Genomic DNA, 21,867 nt, shown 5'->3' on the forward strand with positions numbered 1-21,867 from the left:
CAAAAGGTGTGATCCACATTGTTTTAGAAGTGCTTCAGATTTAATTTATCCAGACCCATGCTCTGCCATATTTGCTGTCTGTTGAAGATACCAGCAGATCTGGGGACAGTGGGAATTTTACAGAAGAAGAATTGGTCATTACTCAGCAAGAAAATAGTGGAGAGAGTTCACTGACCGAAATCTTGGCTTTGTTGCTCCAGGCTGTTTCTAGTGCCCAGGACCAATAAGAAGCTTTGGTCAGTTATAGACCATAGTCTGTTCAACAAGGACATAACTGCACTAAGTTTTAAAATGGAGATGGCACATTCAGTCAGGCTTTCCATAAAAAGGTACAAATTTGCATTCATTTGAGACCTAACCAATGCATTTTTTCACATCTCTGTATACCTGGCATCTCTGTATACCTGGCATCTCTGTATACCTGGCATCTCAACGTAGCTGAAGGTCATCAACTGCACCATCACTTCCATTAGCTAAACATCATCAACAGTGTTTCGCAGATTATCAAGCTTGCAGAGTCTGTTTTGAACAAGGAGGGTAATTCATTGAGTGTTTCTGCAGTTCCTCAACCTGCTCAGTTCCACAGCAGATTGAATTCTTCTCAGATACTTTGTCAGGCAACTATTGCAGATTGCCCTGCTAGCCCAGTTGTATCACATTTTTTGGTCAGCCTGATCAACAAATTATGATCTGAACCAAAATACTGTCATTACTGCATCAGTGGCACAAAAAGCAGTGGCTCATGACCAGAATTCTTCTGGAATATTCACAACCAGAAGTTATGATCTGCACCTATGTCTGTTCATAAGGTTAGAGAAACCACTTAGTGCCCATCTTCACAATGGTCAGTGACAGGTATGATCATCTTTACAGAAAGACAGTTCCTACCATGACAAACAACAGAGGAAGCAAATCACCTGACCTATGTGTTCTGGTTTGGAACTCTCTGAGCTAGTACAACATGCTCAAGATAATGGACCAGATCAGACCTATCTCCAGAAAGATCAATGTTCTAGCTGGCATGTAGTCAGGAAGAAGCCAGGCCCTTCACAATGAATGGCCCATTTATCAAATCTATCAACTGTTTTTATTGGATTCATGCACATTGGGAGCATCCAGTGAAAGCTCTTGTTGCAACTAAGTGGAATCACAAACTGCCGACCTATTTGTACTAAATATAGTGCAGGAAATGAAGGATCAAAAATAAAAAATGATTCTGATGTCCCCAAAAATATGTCCCAAAAGTCCAGCCTGCTGAAACAAGAATGATCATGGATGTTTCATCACTGCTTAGACTGCCATCTTCTTCATGCCTTGTGAGGAGAGCATTGAATCAAAAGGAATTTCAGCCTTTTACTATGGAGAAAATCTTGTGAGCTAAAAGGTGTTCCACTTTAAAGGTTTGTGAGTTAATGTTTTTAGGGACTGGTGCAATGTTAAGAGAATCACCCCCTTAAGGGCCACTGTACCATAACTGGCAACCTTTTATGTTTGGATTTTCAAGATGTTAGCCCGTATTATGATTAAAGGTTATGACATTATCTTCAACATCTTCAGGCATCATGGTGGAGGGATTTTTGGGTATGATAAGAATTTTTCAGAACTGCAATAAAATTTTGACCTGAATAAGCAAATAAAATATTCTTACTCTGTTTCTAAACACAGATTTTTTACTTGGTTTTGACATTGCTCAGCTCATGTCATGTTTTCAAACACCTATCTCTCCTAGGTTCTAACATGGCTCAACTCATATCACATTTCTAAACACAAATCTCTCCTAGTTTCTAACATGGCTCAACTCATTTCATGTTTCTAAACACAAATCTCTCCTAGGTTCTAACATGGCTCAACTTAAATCACATTTCTAAACACAAATCTCTACTAGGTTCTAACATGGCTCAACTCAAATAATGTTTCTAAACACAAATCTCCCCTAGGTTCTAACATGGCTGAACTCATATCATGTTTCTAAACACAAATGTATCCTCCGTTCTAACATGGCTCAACTCATATGAACCTTTAACCAGGAAGTGACTGAAGCAGCTATGATACAAACAGGTGTTTTCCGATACTCCCAGCTGCTGCATGCAGGTAGAGTGAGTTAAATATCCATTCAATGTACCAAACTATCCCCAGTTCATATCAGATGGTTCCAGTGTTCTAAGGATGCATCCTGGATTTGTATCTATAAATTGGTTGCCATCAAAAAGGAGTCAACTGCTCTCTCTTCTTGATCAGTACATTGAGGAAGGCAATGATGTAACACCAGGTATTTTCTCTTCAACACTGCTTGAAGCATATGCAGAATGGCCATGTGGCCCGACAACATCTCTTGATGTTAGATGGGAAAGAGTTTGATCTTTTGGGGTTTGCTGGATTTGGAAGGTTGCAGTGTTAATGTGGTTGGGGAATGTATTCAGTGGAGAAAGTACATTAATGTATAAATTATGTTTTGCTGATAATATTTACCTGATCACGTTATTAGCATTATTGTGATCAGGTAAGTATTCTCAGAGAAACATAATTTACTAAAGTGTTTGCTAGTCCCTAAGATTTCTAATATGCAGTTAGTTGAGTTGATGATATGGCTCTGTGTGTCAATTGCAAATGCTGGACTCCATATTTCTAATCAGATTTAAACAGAATTCAGAATTTAGCTTTATATCATGAAAATCTCTGACGAGTTCAGTAATGAGTATGATCCATGCATACTAATGAGGTGATCTTGCATCTGATTAGCTTTGCTTGTGACCACTATTGAGCCAGTATTTCTGATTCAATTTTGATCACACCTTGAATATATGCTCATGTCATCAAGGTCTTGGATAAGTTTGATAATGAGCAATATCAGCATCTACTAAAGCATCTGACTGACTGAGCTTGTTACCACTCTGAAAACCATATTTCTGAAACAATTTGGAACAAGCTGAAATATGGGTTGATATGATCAAGATCTTGGATTGGTGTGATATAATGTGAGATCCATGCATTAGCAGTGAGGTAATGTTGCATCTCGTTGGCTGACCTTGCGGCCACTCTGTAGGATAGATTTCTGATTCATGTTTAATTAAATTTCCAATGTATAGATTTCCATACTTAATCAAACTTGCAATATATAGAGGATATATACATTTTTTTGTAGAAATAAGGAAATATTTCATGAGTAAAGTGGAAACATTGCATTATCATGAGTGATAAAGTCACAAGTGACAGTACAACATGTTTCCACTTCACAAGTGAAATGTTTCTTTATAGCTACTCAAAAATGTAGATTTTTCTGTTTATTATGGGTCTTTTTAAATGCAAAATCCTCCAGTTGCTATGGATCTGTTTCTTCATTCTGTGTCAATATGATTGTTGAGCCTTTTGCCAGCCTGGATTCCATACTTCTGATCTAATTTTGAACCAAGTTTATATTAATCAGAATTAAAATTAAGATTTAAATTGATCTTAGATGGGTTTAATAATTTGTGAGATCCACCCATATTAATGGTATAATCTTCTATCTGATTGTCTAGCTTGTTAACACTTTGGAAGCCAAATTTGTGAGCTGACTTTAATTAACATGGAATATATCATGATACCATAAGGACCATGGACAGAGTTGTGAATGAGCAAGATCCATACGATTTATTAATAAATTAATCATGCATCTGAATATCAGAGCTTTTAAGCCATAACTGTTATCTGACTGATCAAACTTGACAGTGGGCTTATACCTATCAAATCTTGGAGAACTTCAAAAGGGTGCAGGGTCCATTCATATTAATGAGGTGATCTTGCGTCTGATAGGTTTATTTGTTACCACTGCTAAAACGATAGCTTTTGTCTGATTTTGATAAAATTTCAAATAATTTATGTGGTTACATGATCAAGATTTCATATGAATATTATAATGCATGGGAGCAGTGCATATTTATCATATGTGAATGGCTTAGCTAAAGACTGTATTTGTCATCCAATTTTGATCACACTTGATAAATAGTCTTAAATTATTAATGTCTTAAATGAACACAGTTATGAGCAAGATCTATTCATATTAAAGAGCTGATTTTGCATCTGACTTATTGCATATTTCAGCACTTTGGCAGCTCACCTTATGACCTATCTCATCAAGTTATGCTATACAGGCTTATATCATCAGGATGAAGGTGCTTTACTATACACATTAAATATTTATTATGACCATTCAATATAGACATATTAATGAGGGCCGGACTTACGTGTTATTAGACGAGCTTAAGCTTCTTGAGAGATTATTTCTGAAATGGTTTTAATCTGACTTGGTAATGGGGGTAATAATGCCAAGATGGTAGATGCTTTATATTTATATTTATAAGCTTTCATATGAGGTGATCTTGCATATGATTATCAGATTTACTTTACCACTCTGGAGACTGCATTTTTTATAACATTTTGATCAAAAACAGTGTAATTAGGCCTGTGTCATTAAGGTCTTGGTTGAATAGGGTCCAAGTTGGTAATGGGGTCATGAGATGGTGGTTGATTTATATTATAAGCAAGACCTATACATGTTTAGGATGCGATCATGTGTGTGTGTGTATGTGTGTGTGATTTAGATTTTGAACATGGCTTTAACAGTGGTAATCATATTGCTGTGATGTCTACAGTGTGTTATTTTATAGTGATGTCTAGCACATGTCACAGACATGTAGCATCATGTCCCACTCAGTCACAATATCCTGACACCAGTCCTAGCACAAACTTATTAATGCCGAGTACCAAGTACAGCAACTGCTTCTACCATTTTTAGAAGTCTTTGGTATGACTCGATGGTACCGTTCAGACCCATGAACTCCTGCACCCAATGCGGATGTTCTAGCCACTTAGGCCACCAGAGATCATGTATCAGATTATGAGATTTATTTTACAACTCTAGAGACCATTTTTGATCAAACTGTGTAAATAGGCCTGTCATAAAGATATTAGTTGAGTAGGGTTGTGTGTGAAATTTATGCATATTAATAATGTGAACTCTCATCTGATTGGCTGCTCAGAATTTCATCAAACTGGTTAAATAGTCTCATATTACTAAGATGTTGGCTGAATATGAAAGCATGGTACTTACTTAATTGGTATAGCTTGTTGCTGCCTTGGAAACTGAATTCCATTCAGATTTTGTTCAGCCTTAAGTTTATAGAATCTTTGTCATAGACACTAATCCTATAATAAATTAGATCAACACATGTTAATACGATATCTTGCATCTGATTGGTTGGGCTTCTTAACTCTCAGTATCTACACTATTTCTCATCCAATTTCTACACAACGTCATAAATGACTTTATACAATCAAGATCATGGATGACTTTATAAATCAAGATCTAGGATGACTTTATACAATCAAGATCAAGGATGACTTTATACAATCAAGATCAAGGATGACATTATACTATCAAGATCATGGATGACTTTATACAGTCAAGATCAAGGATGACTTCATACAATCAAGATCAAGGATGACATTATACTATCAAGATCATGGATGACTTTATACAATCAAGATCATGGATGACTTTATACAATCAAGATAATGGATGACTTTATACAGTCAAGATCATGGATGGCTTTATACAATCAAGATCAAGGATGACTTTATACAATCAAGATCATGGATGACTTTATACAATCAAGATCAAGGATGCATTTATACAATCAAGATCAAAGATGACTTTATACAATCAAGATCATAGATGACTTTATACAATCAAGATCATGGATGAATTTATACAATCAAGATCAAAGATGACTTTATACGATCAAGATCAAGGATGACTTTATACAATCAAGATCATGGATGACTTTGAATATGAGCAAGAGACTACATATTAATTATACCATTATCTTTGGAAAGATATTTTATCCACATCTTGTTAAATAGGTAACATCAACTTGATATAAAGTTTGGTGGATAGTTTACATCCTACTATACCACATAAGCCTGCGTCATGAAATGGTTAACTGTAAAATTATGTTAGTGAGGTAAGCAATATAAACCCACTTGGGCCTTTTGTTCTTCAAAAACTCACTAGTTTGGAGACAGTGATTGACAAGAGTAGGTCATATGCAACTTCATCTAAAGACTTTTTTGATTTTTAAGTCTATATTACATTTGGCAAATCTGATACTGGTTTCTATTATATGATCTTTGAAGAAAAAAAACAGCAGCTGTAACATCAGTCATTTTCAGATCATGGGAAATTTTTATAAAGCTGTTATAAGAGTGCTTTTTCCTTAGGTTTTTTAATTGCAGTTTTGAACATTAAACTTCTAATTAATTAGTTATTACATGACTCCCATCAAAGTTACCTAGATGTATTCAGTTTTCAGAGAAATATTACTCCCATCAAATTTACCTACATGTATTCAGTTGTCTAAGAAATGTTCTAGTACAGTATTGTTTTTCAGTAGAACTTATACAGAATCTCTCAGGATGTCTAAACGTACTTTGCTGTCCATCATCCTTTGTAATAATTATGCATAAAGTGTCATGCTTTATAAATCACGTGCATGTACACATAAAGTCTTAAACGTTATCACATAATGGAACTACAGTTTGCTCTAACCATAAATTTGTCATATCCATGTTTGTACTAAGCTTATTTTCCTGGATATTTTACTGTGAAATCTTTCAACATTGTGATGTACAAAATAAAGCCTAAAAATTAAAATACATAAATTATTTTCTAGGATTTATGTTCTACAGTGGCACATCAGGTTTTATGAAAGATAAGTGTATAAAATTTGATTCCATTGTGTTTTAAGATGAAACATTAAAATTGCTCCATCATATAGTAACTACAGTTATTGTTTGACTTTCTCTCTCTGACTGTGATTCATTTTACTTTTTAGGACTAGAAGAGTTTAATCAGTCCCTTGGTGAACAAGCCTTGCAGATAGAAGTCAACCGTGATAATATTGTGAACAACCTCATCTGTTACTACACAGATCCTGTAGTGTCACAATTCCGTGTGCAAGTCAAAATGTTAGGGGAGGATGGAATGGATGCTGGAGGAGTAATGTCAGACATGTACACCACATTTTGGAACAAAGCAAAGGAACAGTTTTTCATTGGCTGTGAAGCTGTGGTTCCATATCTACCTGCCCACAAAATGGTGGAAGAAGACAATTTCCGTGTGCTTGGCAGAATTTTGTCACACTCTGTAGCCCTCATGAAAACAATCCCAATTCCTCTCTGCACTAGTACCATTATTGTTATGATATACGACACAGTGCATGTTCCAGAGGAAACACTTCTGAAGGACTTTTTGTTGCTTATAGCTTCTGATGATAAAGACTTGGTTTCCAAAGCACTGTTTGATTTCAGTTCACTATCTTCAAAAGAATTGGGAAATCTGCAGTCCATATTTGCTCGATATGACTATGCTGGAGTTATCAATGAAAGCAATTTTGCAAATCACCTTGTCCAACTAGCAAACAACGAGATATGTCGTAAACCCAAGCGTCAGTGTGAATTGATGCGGGCAGGTATACCCTCAACTCACATGAATGTTTTTTGGTCTTTATTGCATCCAGATCATTTCAGCATTTTGTATGTGGTCCAGAAACCAACAGCAATGGCAGTTATTGCTAGACTCCAAATGGATAGAGATAGTAGAAATCTGAGCAGTGGTCAGCAAAGGGCTTTTCAGTATTTGAAAGATTTTCTACGTGAACTCAGCCCTGAAGACTTAGAAACTTTTGTTCAGTTTGTCACAGGCAAACGAAGTACACCTCGTGAACCTATCATCATATCCTTCTCAACCTTGCGAGGTTATCAACGCATGCCAAGGGTTCACACTTGCTCAAATCTTTTAGAGCTCCCAGCCACTTATGAAAATTATAACGCATTCAAGAATGAATTCAAGCATCTACTTGCCTCAGATGAGGCCATGATGATGACAATGGAATAGAATTGTGATTCTACAGCTCAGATAAATTTTCATTGACATATTTTCATATTATGGTGTTGCTTTAGAGGCATTGTGAATATAGCAACATGGAAGTTTGTTCCCTAGATGGTCACATGACACTGAATCATATGTCCATAGTACTTACTGTCACATGACCATCATATTGCTCCATGTTCCCCCAGCTAGTTTGGATTGCTCTCATATTTTGTGTTACTTTATGTGTTTCTTTACAGTTAACTTTTAGTGTTATCTAGAAATTATTGTGGCTATAATGATCAAGAAGAGATGTATAAAATTCCTATGTTTATGTTGCAATTAGTTATGTTTAGTTGTACAGTTCTGTATTAGATATTATTGTTGTTATTGTTGTTGCCATTATTGTTATTTTCTAGAACATGTGATGTGTAAACCATTATTATTGAAACTTGCATTTCTTCCAGGACTTACATTTACATGCTACACTCAGAGCAATGAAAGCAAAAATGTTTACTTTTGACTTAAGTGGATGCTACCCTTGCAGTTTCTCTTTATGTGTACCCTATGTTGCAGGAGAAAATTTTATCTTCAAATATTACCTGTTTTGAAAATATTAGGAAAGCATTTTTGGATTAATAATAATAATAATAATAATAATAATAAAGACTTTATTTAGAGAAGGTAACTCAGTTAGTTACAGAACTAATCTACCTTGAGGCCTTCTATCTGGTATATACAGTATATACAGTATATACAACATGATATGAAGAATCTGGCTTGACACTAAATAATTAAGTGATTTTAAAAATCAAAGTATCATGCCTGGAATACATGCACAGGCAACTGTAAACACATAAACATATATAAAATATCATCCTGCATTGAAAAATTCAACTGTGAAAATGATGCAAAATTACAGAAAAGCAGGCGGTATTTTTTGTACTAGAACTGTTCAATTGACTTCACCCATTTGAGACATTGATTATGAAAAGAAGAAATACTAGGAGCCTGCCTTATGTCACTGGGAATGTTGTTCCATACCAGTGTACCAGTATATTGAAAACTTTTTTTTAAACAATTCTTTCTTTGGCCTTAATATAATGTAATTTTTACTGCTTATGGACCTTAAATTTGGATTATCATCAGCATCTCTTTTGGTGAAAGATATTGCTTACATAGACAGGAATGGCTTTTCTGGATACTTTATACATTAATTTGGCCTTTCTAAGAATTATTCTTTCATGTATTGTTAAAATCTTTATATTATTCATTTCATCCTGGAAATTATCTATAATTATTGCATTAATATTTTTTTCTTTACTTTTACAGTGGTAAAAGTTTTTTAAACATTTCCTTTTACTACTGGACACTAACTAGATGCAGTTAAAAATTTATGGGAAGAACAGTGACAAAAATGACAAGAAATACTGTATCTTCAGATTTGTTCTTATAGTATCCCCAAGGTCACACAATATCTCATTCCCATAATACTTACTGTCACATGGCCATCGTATTACCCTGTGCATCATTCTTCTTAATATGTCACTAAGTAAGGCTGTGATTTTTTAGAAGTGTGTTTCACTACATAGAATAAGAGGATTCTGATTTCTGTCTTTACAGTGTGATGTCCATACCTGCCATAACATGATGTATAACTGTGAAACATGAATTTTACACACACCCCATCCCCCACCCCAGACACAGCCATATTTAAAAATACACAATTTTCGGTAGTCAGCGAAAGATAAAACACCTTGTTAATAAATGTCTATAGCATTTATAAATGGTAAACAGCTGATGTAAAACTATCCTTGTGACAATTAATACAGCAATTTGTCATAAAGACAATTAAAAGGCAAGGAGGTCAATTATTCACAGCCACCATTTCACATGCCTTATTGGCTGACATATCTAGGATGATATGCTAAGTTCTTTGAAGACGGCTATGGGGAAACCCCTTGTGCTAATTTGCATAGGTAAAGTTCACAAAGTGGAACATTCCAATTTGTTTTAAGTTATGGGCAAATGAAAGAAATGGTAACTTCCTGTTCAAGAACAAAAATTACACCTCATTGACTTGAATGACAATATAAAAGCCTTCTCTTTTAAAGATATTAATTAGGTTTCTGAACAGAAGCAACATTTCTTTGAAGTTCCATTTTGCTCCACATAAAAAACACAATAGATGATTATTTCATATATATATATATATATTGACAAATTATTCTGAAGTGTATGATGTCCTACCTGTATGAAACATTCGACATACTGAATTCAAATTTTACATTAGTTCTCTTTATTATTATTCCTTATCTTAATCTTCTTAAATACTGACTATTAATTGACCCATGATTTTGAAGATGATTTTAGCCATGAAATATATTGATTGAAAGACAATAATAAGCTCACACTAGTGTCTACACAGTTGTTTTGTGTTGATAAAGCATTAACACCTGTACTGGATAGAGGCATTTATTACTGTTGTATTACATATAAAGCTCCCATTTAACTTTAAAATAATAAACCTTCCCATTTCCCCAATGAAATGGCTAGTTCAAATTGTGATGTGTATTCAGACTGAATCAGATAAAGTTCTGACAATACTGACATTATGGTTGTCAAGAACAACTCAATTCTGGCTAGAATTCACTCCGAGAATCCAGAAGTGACATTTGAATAAGATTACCATCTAGTCTATCGAGTGCAAAGATGAACACCAATGACACTTAATTTGCTTCAAACCCTTTGTTGGACTACTGAGAATAGCAAAGGCTAAAACTAATTTTGCATATATATATATATATATATATATATATATATCCAATGGTTGTTAAAGTCATAAACTTGAGTGTTTACACTTGTGTGTATGTGTATTTTTTTGAAAAGTGTTTTAAATGCTTTTATGAAACAGACACATTATTATCTTTTTATTCAGATCTGAATTTCCAATAATTTTCTTTAGGCTTATGTGAAAAGATAGCAAATACTCCACTGGATGATGTAGCCTTTTTGGTCATGCACACTGACCCACCCATCCCATGGGACCATAAAACACACTCTTTGAGTCTCGAAATCCCCAACATGGTTTGGGAATATGACAGGTATGTATGTCATATGCATATTCTTACATGATCGGACTCACTATGGCTGGTTTGACATGTGCCTTTGGGACTCACTATGGCTGGTTTGACATGTGGTTTTGGGACTCACTATGGCTGGTTTGACGTGCTTTTGGGACTCACTATGGCTGGTTTGACATGTGCTTTTGGGACTCACTATGGCTGGTTTCACGTGCTTTTGGGACTCACTATGGCTGGTTTGACATGTGCTTTTGAGACTCACTATGGCTTTTTTGACGTACTTTTGGGACTCACTATGGCTGGTTTGGCATGTGCTTTTGGGACATAACCTGTTCTGGACTGTCAGAATTTTGCATGCTGTTGGAGTACATTTATGTTCTGTGTTATAGAATTCCCTTCTGTCAGTATGATGTATATAATTATTGCATTTATTAATTTATTATGAAAGAAAGACAATTATGCAAATTTTGCTGTGCAGAAATGTCAGCTGTAGCACTCAGAGAAAAGGCTCTCAACTCTTATACACAAACCCTTGCAACATTAATCCATCAAACATTTTCACACAGCAAAATGCATGATCCCTATAATATTATGTCAATATTCATCTAATCTTTGTCTTATCAATGTAATGTCATCACATGACATCATTGCTACACATACATGCTAATTTTACACAATTTTTTTTATTACACACTGAATAGCATTATAATGTTATCTCTATAACATCACAGCAGTATGTTAGATGAAGTGTACCCATATTACCAGGAAATCAGGAAAAGAAAAAAATTTGTTCATGACCAGGAAAAGCTTTTAAATTTTGCAAATATTGATGAAAGTTAGGGAAAAAACTGGAAATTTTCAGCTGTGACTTCATTGTCCAAAAATTACTTGGTGGAGTTGTAATTAATTGGATAGTAAGTATATTTATTAAGTTCTTACCAGAATATTCTGAGGTTGTGGAACTTTTCACTCAGTTGAGGTACAATGCTGTTTGCATCACTTGGGTGCTTCTCCTAACCATTTGTATTTCCTCCTTTGCATAGGGTTTGATTTTTAAAAAATAGTTCCATATCATTATTTATTTTTCTAAGAAGGTATGAAACCAGTCTAGCATTACACTGTGCCAGTAGGGTGTCTGCAACATGTGATCTCAAAAAGTTTAAGAAATTGAATAACAGAGCATATCTTCCCCATTTCCCCTTTTGATGCATAAAGTCTTTGCTTGTTATAGTATAGTTTGAATACATTGTTAAATATTATCATCAATAGTAACCTTAGCTTCCACACCCACCCAGCACCACAAATTATGGTGAATTTTACTAGCAGATCTTTGTAAATACCTAGAAGTCTATTGACTACTTACTGTGGATGCACTTGACACTGACTGCATTAAATATACATTCCATAGTCAGATTACACTGAATGTAAGCACAATGGCACCAACCAAACATTAGTGGGTTTTTAAAAAAAATCAGTCCTTCATTTTATATGAAGGCATAAAATTGTGAAGATCTTTTTGTCCAAATTCAAGTAAAATGTTCCTTTTCTAGAATACTTTTCATTAATACCGGCCGCCATGTATAGCCTATCGTGTGCTGAAAAATGGCGTTAAACCACACAACACACCAACACACCTTTTCTAGAAAACACTTTCTTTACATCAGCATACATAATTCAGCAGTCAGATTAACATGCTTTGTGTGTAAATTTAAAAGATTTACATGATTTGAATAGTTATACTTGTTTCTAGTGACACGCCCATCATTTTGTAAATAGTCATATATTTCATTTAGAACTCACTGGAGACTCTCAAAATAGAAACAGCTATTGATCTTTAATCACATATTTTCAAAGCCAAAATGTTGTTGAATCCATTCAGCAAAGATCATAAAGTAAACCTTGAAAAGATCTATTTCATCCAGGAAAAACCTGGAACAGACTAGAACATTTTGTTTCAGTAAGTGTTGGAACCCTGTTCATGCTAATTTTACACAGACTTTGTGTTACACACTTAATATAACGATAATGTTATCTACCTGATATCGCTGCTCCACATCACATACTAATTTGATACAGACTTCATATTACTAAATATCACTATAATGTTATCTTCATGATATATGTTACATGTGTTATTTTTCTACAGGCTTAATATTGCGTGCTAAATATCACTATAATGTTATCTTCATGATATATGTTACATGTGTTATTTTTTTACAGACTTAATATTACCTGCTAAATATCACTATAATGTTATCTTCATGATATATGTTTCATGTGTTATTTTTATACAGACTTAATATTACCTGCTAAATATCACTAATGTTATTGTCATGCTATCACTGGGTGCTGCATATAACATGCCAATTTTATACAGACTTCATATTACTAAATATATCTGTGATGTTTTTGCCAATTTTATACAGACTTCATATTACTAAATATATCTGTGATGTTTTCTATGTGCTGTTTTTATACAGATTTCATATTACACATTATCGTTATAATGTTATCTACATGATATAAGTGCAAAACATTAAATGATAACTTTAAACAGACTTCATATTGTATGCTAAATATCACTATAATGCTATCTTCATGTTCTGACTGGGTGCTGCACATTACATGCTAATTCTACACTGACATCATATTACTAAATCTCACCATCATGTTATTTACATGATATATGCTACATATGCTATTTTATACAGTCTTAATATTACACAGTATTACACACTAAATATCACTATTGATGTTCTCAGAGTGTCATATAAATTTTAAGCTTGAACTTGAATCTTCATGCTGAAAAAAACTATTGTTACATATGTGCCAGAACTTGATTTGCTGTTTGTATGAAATAGAAGAATAGTATAGACCCAGATATGGCATTACATTGCACACAGACATATCAGGGTCAAGGCTGTTTGCATTTGCATATACTGTTATAATGTACATACCCACATGTAACTCAGATCCAACTGCAAATGGCATAGACCCAGATCTGCCATTAATTCGCACAAAAAATAGCATAGGTCATGATATGCTGTTGCACAATGTGCTGGCATATCTGAGTCAGTGCAGTTTGTTTTGATTAATTAGAAGAACATACAACATAGACCATGATTTGCCAGAGTATCGTGCAGTGGCAGGTCAGGATCTGTGTTGCTTGCATCTGGATCTGACATGCCCACAAGTGTGTATGGTACATGTATACAAATTACTGTAATGTTAACATATTTGATTGGTGTATATGGTACATGGATACAAATTACTGTAATGTTAGCATATTTGATTGGTGTATGTGGTAAATGGATACAAATTACTGTAATGTTGGCATATTTGATTGGTGTATGTGGTAAATGGATACAAATTACTGTAATGTTAATATATTTGATTGGTGTATATGGTACATGTATACAAATTACTGTAATGTTAATATATTTGATTGGTCCATTATTCCTGCCTTCTCATTTGTGCCTAAGGAATGGATCTTGACATTCAAAAATTGCTGTAGAATGAACATTGTTGATTTTATACACATGAAAAAGAGACATTGAATCTGTATATTTTAGATAGATATTTTTTATACTGACTACTGTTAAATCTGGATATTAAGGGTAAATGTGAAATAGGCATAAATCAAAACAAAATTGCACATTAACCCCATGTTCCCAAACATTACTGTTGGAAAAATAAGCACATGTATATCTGTACAAGAAAAATGTCTCCTTTGTAACATTAGCTTTTTTTATGACCATTCTGTTCTAACTTGCCAGTAAGTTGTATACATGATCGTTGACCTGTTGACAGTACATTGTTATTTTTAATGTTTTTCAGTTTTGCTATTTTTATCTTTCTTTGTTCAATCATGTTACATAATGTGCTGTTAGATAATTATAATATATAGGTTTTGGCATTTGTATGGGAAAATATGAACAAGTCTTTTCTGAGTAATACTGCATGACCTTGGGAGTGCAGTAATAGTCTAAAGGAATGAGTTCATATTTCCCATTGTGATGCATTTGACTTTCAATAAGCATGTATCAAAAAAAACATACTTTTGTTGATTTAAAAGCATAAATCTTCACTGTCCATATTTTACAGTATATGTACTATATTTATTATAATCTTTATATTTAAATAATCAGGCTAATTCTTAATAATTTTGTATGCAGTTATATTTGTGGTATTTTTAATGCACTTTTTGTAATATTTTATTTTAAATTTTTACACTATGCTTTAAATTTGTTTCCATCCTTGTGATTTTGTAATGGAATCAGCAGTTAGGTTGTGTTTAAATGAAATTGGATCACCAGGCGTTAAGGCACTTTATTGTCTGTAATTTTTAGTATACCTTTTTATAATATGTGTGTGTATTAATTATTTTTTTAAATTAGTTCTTTGTGTATAAATTAATATGTGAAAAAGTATTGATAACATTAATTAGTTGGGTTTTTTTGAGTACAACAATTTCAAAAATCTTTTTTTAAAAATTGTATCCAAGAAATTAGAGGACAAATATTTTAGTTATTCAAGCATTTTATGCCCCAGAAATTGGAGGGTACAGAAAAAGGGGACAGTACAAGGTAGACTATATGCTATATCTCTCCATGTAGCAGCTTGTTTATTGCCAAATCATTTTAGGATTTTACAGTCTGACTGAAGTGTCTGGCTTTGAGTACTATAAGACTACATCAGTGAACACAAGAACATCTTTGATGTCTTTCAAGACATGGAATTTTGACATGCATACACGTATTTGATGTCTTTAATACATGGCATTTTGACATGCATACACGTATTTGATGTCTTTAATACATGGCATTTTGACATGCATACACATGTTTGATGTCTTTAATACATGGCATTTTGACATGCATACACGTATTTGATGTCTTTAATACATGGAATTTTGACATGCATACACATGGGAAGAAACTGGCCACATTCATCTCATTTGAGTTGAAGTGGACAGAAAATTCTTTCTTTTTATAAGGTTAAAAAAAAAATTGCTTTTCATAAAGTATATCATTTTTGAGTAGTAAAGCTTGGGGGGGTCACCATTGTTGGGATATATGACCACAAGCACTGTCATCAGGAAGCCACTTTGCCTTGAAAATGGAGTTACCTCCCACTAATTGAGTTGCATTTTAGCTTTAGTGGTCAAGACCGGAAGAGCTTATGTGCTGGTCTGTCATCTGGCATCCATCCATTAGCAAATGTTTGTTATTGCTACTCACCCTAAACTACTTGATTGGCTTGAAACTTTACATAGATGGCTTTCATTATGGCCATCAGAAAAATCTTATTGAGTCATATTTGTTTTCATTCATGTCAATGTAATAGCAAACATAATGTTTGCAAAATGTACTGGAGTCTTTGAGTATAGGTGGCATTCAAGAGGAACTTTTGTGGTTTGGTTTGGTAGGTTGATAAGCGCTAAGGGAATTGTAATAAAGTGCTTTTGCCCAAGGACATACCATGGTATCCATCCCAGGCTTGCTCAAGGATTCACCAGAGTAACCAACCAAGGCTTGCCCAGTGACAATCCACAGTAGCAAGACAGCTTGCCCAAGGACACACCACAGCAGCAAAGACAGTTTTCCCTAGAACACACCACAGTAGCCAAGACAGCTTGCCCTAGAACATACCACTATAGCCAAAACAGCTCACCCTAGAACACACCACAGTTGTCAAGATAGCTTGCTCTAGCTCACACCACAGTAGCCAAGATAGCTTGCCCTAGAACACACCACAATAGCCAAGACAGCTTGCCCAAGGACACTGCACAGTTGCAAAGGCAGGTTGTCCTAGAAAACACAACAGTAACCAACCCAGGCTTGCCCAGCGACACACTGCAATAGCCAATCCAGGATTGCCCAAGAACACACCACATTAGCTAATCCAGCTTGCCCAAGGGTACACCACATTAGCCAACCAAGGTTTGCCCAAGGACACATCACAGTAACCAAGCTGGGCTTGCCCAAGGACACACTGCAGTAGCCAATCCAGACTTGTCCAAAGGACACTCCACAGTAGTGAACCTACCTTGCCCAAGGACACACCACAATAGCCAATCAAAGATTACCCAAGGAAACTCCAAAGTAGCCAAGACAGCTTGCCCATGGACACACCAGTAACCATGCCAGGCTTGCCCAATGACACACTACAGTAACCAACCCATTTTGCCCAATGATACACTGCAGTAGCCAACTCACCTTGCCCAAGGACACACCACAGTAGCAAATCCAGGATTGCCCAAGGACACCACAGTAGCCAACCCATCTTGCCCAAGGACTCACCACATTAATCAACTCAGCTTGCCCAAGGACACACCAGTAATGAACTCAGGCTTGCCAAAGGACACATCACAGTAGCCAACCCAGGATCATTTGACAGTATGATTCAAGCCTGCACCCTTTTAATAATGAGTCTGGTGTGCTAACCACTGCCAACATTAGTTATCTCTTAAGACATGCAGTGGGAGGGCATTCAGGGTGCAGGAGGTGTGCTTTAATGAGAAAATCCATAAGAAGTTTTCTAACTGAATGCTATAAAATTCCATGGCTATCCAACTTTTTAAAAGTTTACATGTATTTATCTGTAGCAAAATGAACAACTGAATTAATCACACCTGTATCTGAGTGTTATATAGCACAGCAACACAGGTAGTTGTTTTAGTACTGATGCAATTAGAGTAAAGGACACACCACAGAATCTGACATTGGCTGCTCCGATGGTTGGATTTGAACCAACACCCTTTTGGTTGCAAACCCAGAGCACATACAATTGAGTAACCATGGATCATTTGGGCAGTTGCAGTGTATGTAAGGCTTTATGGCAAGGAGCCACAAATGATGCAAAAATCACATAGTCAAATTTACTAAATTCTGCTTAACATGGCCACTGTTTACTGACCATGACATTGATGCTTACTGTGAATGCTGATCCAGATCCATACAAAACTCATTTAGAGGCTGGGATTCCAGATCCATACAAAACTCATTTAGAGGCTGGACATCCAGATCCATACATAACTCATTTAGAGGCTCAGCTCCCAGGTCCAAACAAATTCATCTAAAGCTTGGCATCCAGGTCCAATATAACTAATCTAGTGGCTGGGCATCCAGATCCAAACATAACTCATCTGAATGCTGGGTATCCAGGTCCAAACATAACTCATGTACAGGCTGGGCATCCGGATCCAAACATAACCCACATAGAGGCTGGGCATCCAGATCTAAACATAAGTCACCTAGAGGCTGGGCATCCAGATCCAAACATAAGTCGTCTAGAGGCTTCGCATCCAGATTCAAACATAACTCATCTAGAGAATGGGCATCCAGATCCAAACATAACCCACCTAGAGGCTGGGCATCCAGATCCAAATATAACCTACCTAGAGGTTGGGCATCCAGATCCAAACATAACCCACCTAGAGGCTGGGCATCCAGATCCAAACATAACCCACCTAGAGGCTGGGCATCCAGATGCAAAAATAAGTCATTTTGAGGCTGGGCATCCAGATCCAAACATAACCCACCTAGAGGCTGGGCATCCAGATCCAAACATAACCCACCTAGAGGCTGGGCATCCAGATCCAAACATAACTCACCTAGAGGTTGGGCATCCAGATCCAAACATAACCAACCTAGAGGTTGGGCATCCAGATCCAAACATAACCCACCTAGAGGCTGGCATCCAGATCCAAACATAACCCATCATGAGGTTGGGCATCCAGATCCAAACATAACCCATCTAGAGGTTGGGCATCCAGATTTAAAGAAAAAAGTCATCTTTAGGCTTGCCATCCATGTCCAAACATAAGTCATCTAGAGGGGCTGAATATCAGAATATGTTGCTGCCATTGATGACCAGTCTGAATCAAAGAACAAATGTCAGGGTCCTGATATATTGTCATCAGTAACACAATCAGAACTAGACACAGTCTCCAATGGCTTTCATATTCTGAGTGCAGATGCCCATGAAATTAGGTCTGTGGAAAGATGAGTTCCAGCTGTGGAATATTGGAACAGGATTAAATGCATCCAGCTCAGCAGATTGAAGCTGAACAATTAACATCATTATCCTGGCTTAACGTACATCCTGGTTTTATATCCCACACAAATTTTTAACCCAACAATTTTTAAAACATCTCTTTTGTTTGATAGTGTCATATTTCTTTTGAATAATTCTATTTTGCTTGGCTGTGTTAGGTTTTTTGCCTATGGTAGTTTTGAGGCATCTGAATACCACTGTATCTTCACTTTGGGAATCAGAAGTATCATGTGTTGTGTCATCAGACATCACATAGATGTAAAATAGTTTATAACTGGAGTCACAAGCAGCTACCGAACGTCATCTAAATGGAAGTTACTTCTCATCTCATCTCACCCTGATTCACAAGTGATCATCAGAAACAATTCCTGCTACTTCTTTGTTACTTGGTTTATATTATTTCTTTTAATACTATAAAATATATATTATGTAAATTAAAATTATATACTTAAAAATCCAACTGGTCAGGTGGACTGGCAAGTTATTTTTTGCCTGGGCTGGCAACAATTTCACACACTGCTAATATTTAAAGATTTTTCCAGTTTTATATTAACAACCATGACCTGTCACATCTTTTTTTCCAAATATTGATTGTGGCCTCCCAGTTGGTGAAATTATGGTACAGAATAAATATATTTTTAAAAAAACAATTGCATATTTCTGTTGGTAATTTTTCCTACAGTTATTATTTCTTTTTAGCTGTTTGTGAAAATGCTGTACAAGATTAATTATGGACTATTATGTACAAAAGGAATTCTGGTGTATGAAAACATACAGAAAATATGGCACATGGACAAATTACAGCAGTTTTCACATTAGAGAGCTGATTTAAATACCCACTTTTACATCTTGTAATATTGTATTACTGTCTTTTGCGACACTAATATTGTATTGCTGTCTTCTTTTACAACACTAATATTGTATTGTTGTCTACTTTTATGCCATCAGTGTTGTATTGCTGTCTTTTTTACAACACTAATATATTGCTGTCTACTTTTACAACACGAATATTGTATTATTGTCTTTTACAACTATAATACTTTATTGCCATCTTCTTTTACAACACTAATATTGTATTGTTGTCTACTTTTATGCCATCAGTGTTGTATTGCTGTCTTTTTTACAACACTAATATATTGCTGTCTACTTTTACAACACTAATATTGTATTGCTGTCTACTTTTACAACACTATTTTATTGCTGTCTACTTTCAAAACACTAATATTGTGTTGCTGTCTTCTGTTACAACACTAATATTGTATTGCTATCTACTTTTACATCACTAATATTGTATTGTCTTCTTTGATAACACTAATATTGCTCTCTTCTTTTACAACACTAATATTGTATTGCTGTCTACTTTTACAACACTAATAGTGTATTGCTGTCTACTTTTACAACACTAATATTGTATTGCTGTCTACTTTTACAATACTAATATTGTATTGCTGTCTACTTTTACAATACTAATATTGTATTGCTGTGTACTTTTACAATACTAATGTTGTATTGCTGTCTACTTTTACAATACTAATATTGTAATGCTGTCTACTTTTACAATACTAATATTGTATTGCTGTCTACTTTTACAATACTAATATTGTATTGCTATCTACTTTTACAACACTAATGTTGTATTGCTGTCTTCTGTTACAACAGTAGTATTGCATTGCTTTCTTCTTTTACAACTTAATATTGTATTGCTGTCCACTTTTAAAAGACTAATATTGTATTGTATTGCTGTCTACATTTAGAACACTAATATTGTATTGCTGTCTACTTTTAAAACACTAATATTTTATTGCTGTCTACTTTTACAGCATCAGTGTTGTATTGCTGTCCACGTTTAAAACACTAATATTGTATTGCTGTCTGCTTTTACAACACTAATACTGTATTGCTGTCTGCTTTTACAATACTAATCTTGCATTGCTGTCTTTTACAACAATAATCTTGTATTGCTTTTTACTTATATGACATCAGTGTTGTATTGCTGTAAACGTTTCAAACACTATTGTATTGCTGTCTGCTTTTATGACATTAATGTTGTATTGCTGCCTTCTTGTACAACAAAGTTTAAATTACATTATAGTGTTGACCTATTCTGGTACTTCTGAACTGAAGCACACTACTTCAAAAGATATTCATGAAGCTGGAATTGTGCTGAATGGTCTTTTAGAAGATTTCTGTAGAATGTAGCTTATTTGAGGGAATGTAAAAGAAAATATTAATCATTATCAATATTCTTGACAAAAGCTGATTAAAATCACTTCTTGTGAAACAAAATATATATTTAGTCCTTATTGCTATCTTCCTATTCAGTCAGCGTGTCATTTTTAATTTTTCACACATTTTTTCATAGCAAACATTATTTCATTAACGAAGACCCTTGTGATATTTCAGAGAAATATATATATATATATATATATATATATATATATATATATATATATATATATATATATATATATATATAAAATCCAGAATGTCTTTGAATGAGCACTTAATAATCCTAATATAGTGTATTCATCCAAAACTTCAGTGAGCACTTTGTAATTCCAATGGATAATTGAAATAAATAATTCTTCTCAAATTATAATTACACACAGCTATAAATTGATAATAGATGATTCCAAAGACATGTTAAAATAGGAATGAATAATTTGTTTACCACATTCTTTATATATGAAGTTTTGTTTGGGGGGAGTAAAACTAATTTTGTTTATCCAATACTTACCTGCTGATGTTGTGTTGCTAACCTATTTCCATGCTGAAAACTCACAGTCCATTTAATGTAAATACATCCTCCCACAGACAGCA

General features: G+C 34.7%; 1 protein-coding gene across 2 annotated transcripts in view; it reads left to right on the forward strand.

Annotated features, from left to right (window-relative positions):
- Positions 1-21,337, forward strand: part of LOC149794607 (uncharacterized) — an 81,491-nt gene extending 60,154 nt beyond the window's left edge. For both annotated transcript variants that reach the window (XM_089968893.1, XM_089968892.1), the window contains exon 15: positions 6,873-21,337. In XM_089968893.1, the coding sequence (XP_089825019.1) occupies positions 6,873-7,933 (1,061 nt within the window). In that variant the 3' untranslated portion in view covers positions 7,934-21,337. The remainder of the gene's footprint in view (positions 1-6,872) is intronic.
- The last annotated feature ends 530 nt before the right edge of the window (positions 21,338-21,867 follow it).

This window comes from Sinohyriopsis cumingii, chromosome 8, assembly GCF_028554795.1.
Source record: "Sinohyriopsis cumingii isolate HCF-2022 chromosome 8, ASM2855479v2, whole genome shotgun sequence".
NCBI classification, from domain to species: domain Eukaryota; kingdom Metazoa; phylum Mollusca; class Bivalvia; order Unionida; family Unionidae; genus Sinohyriopsis; species Sinohyriopsis cumingii.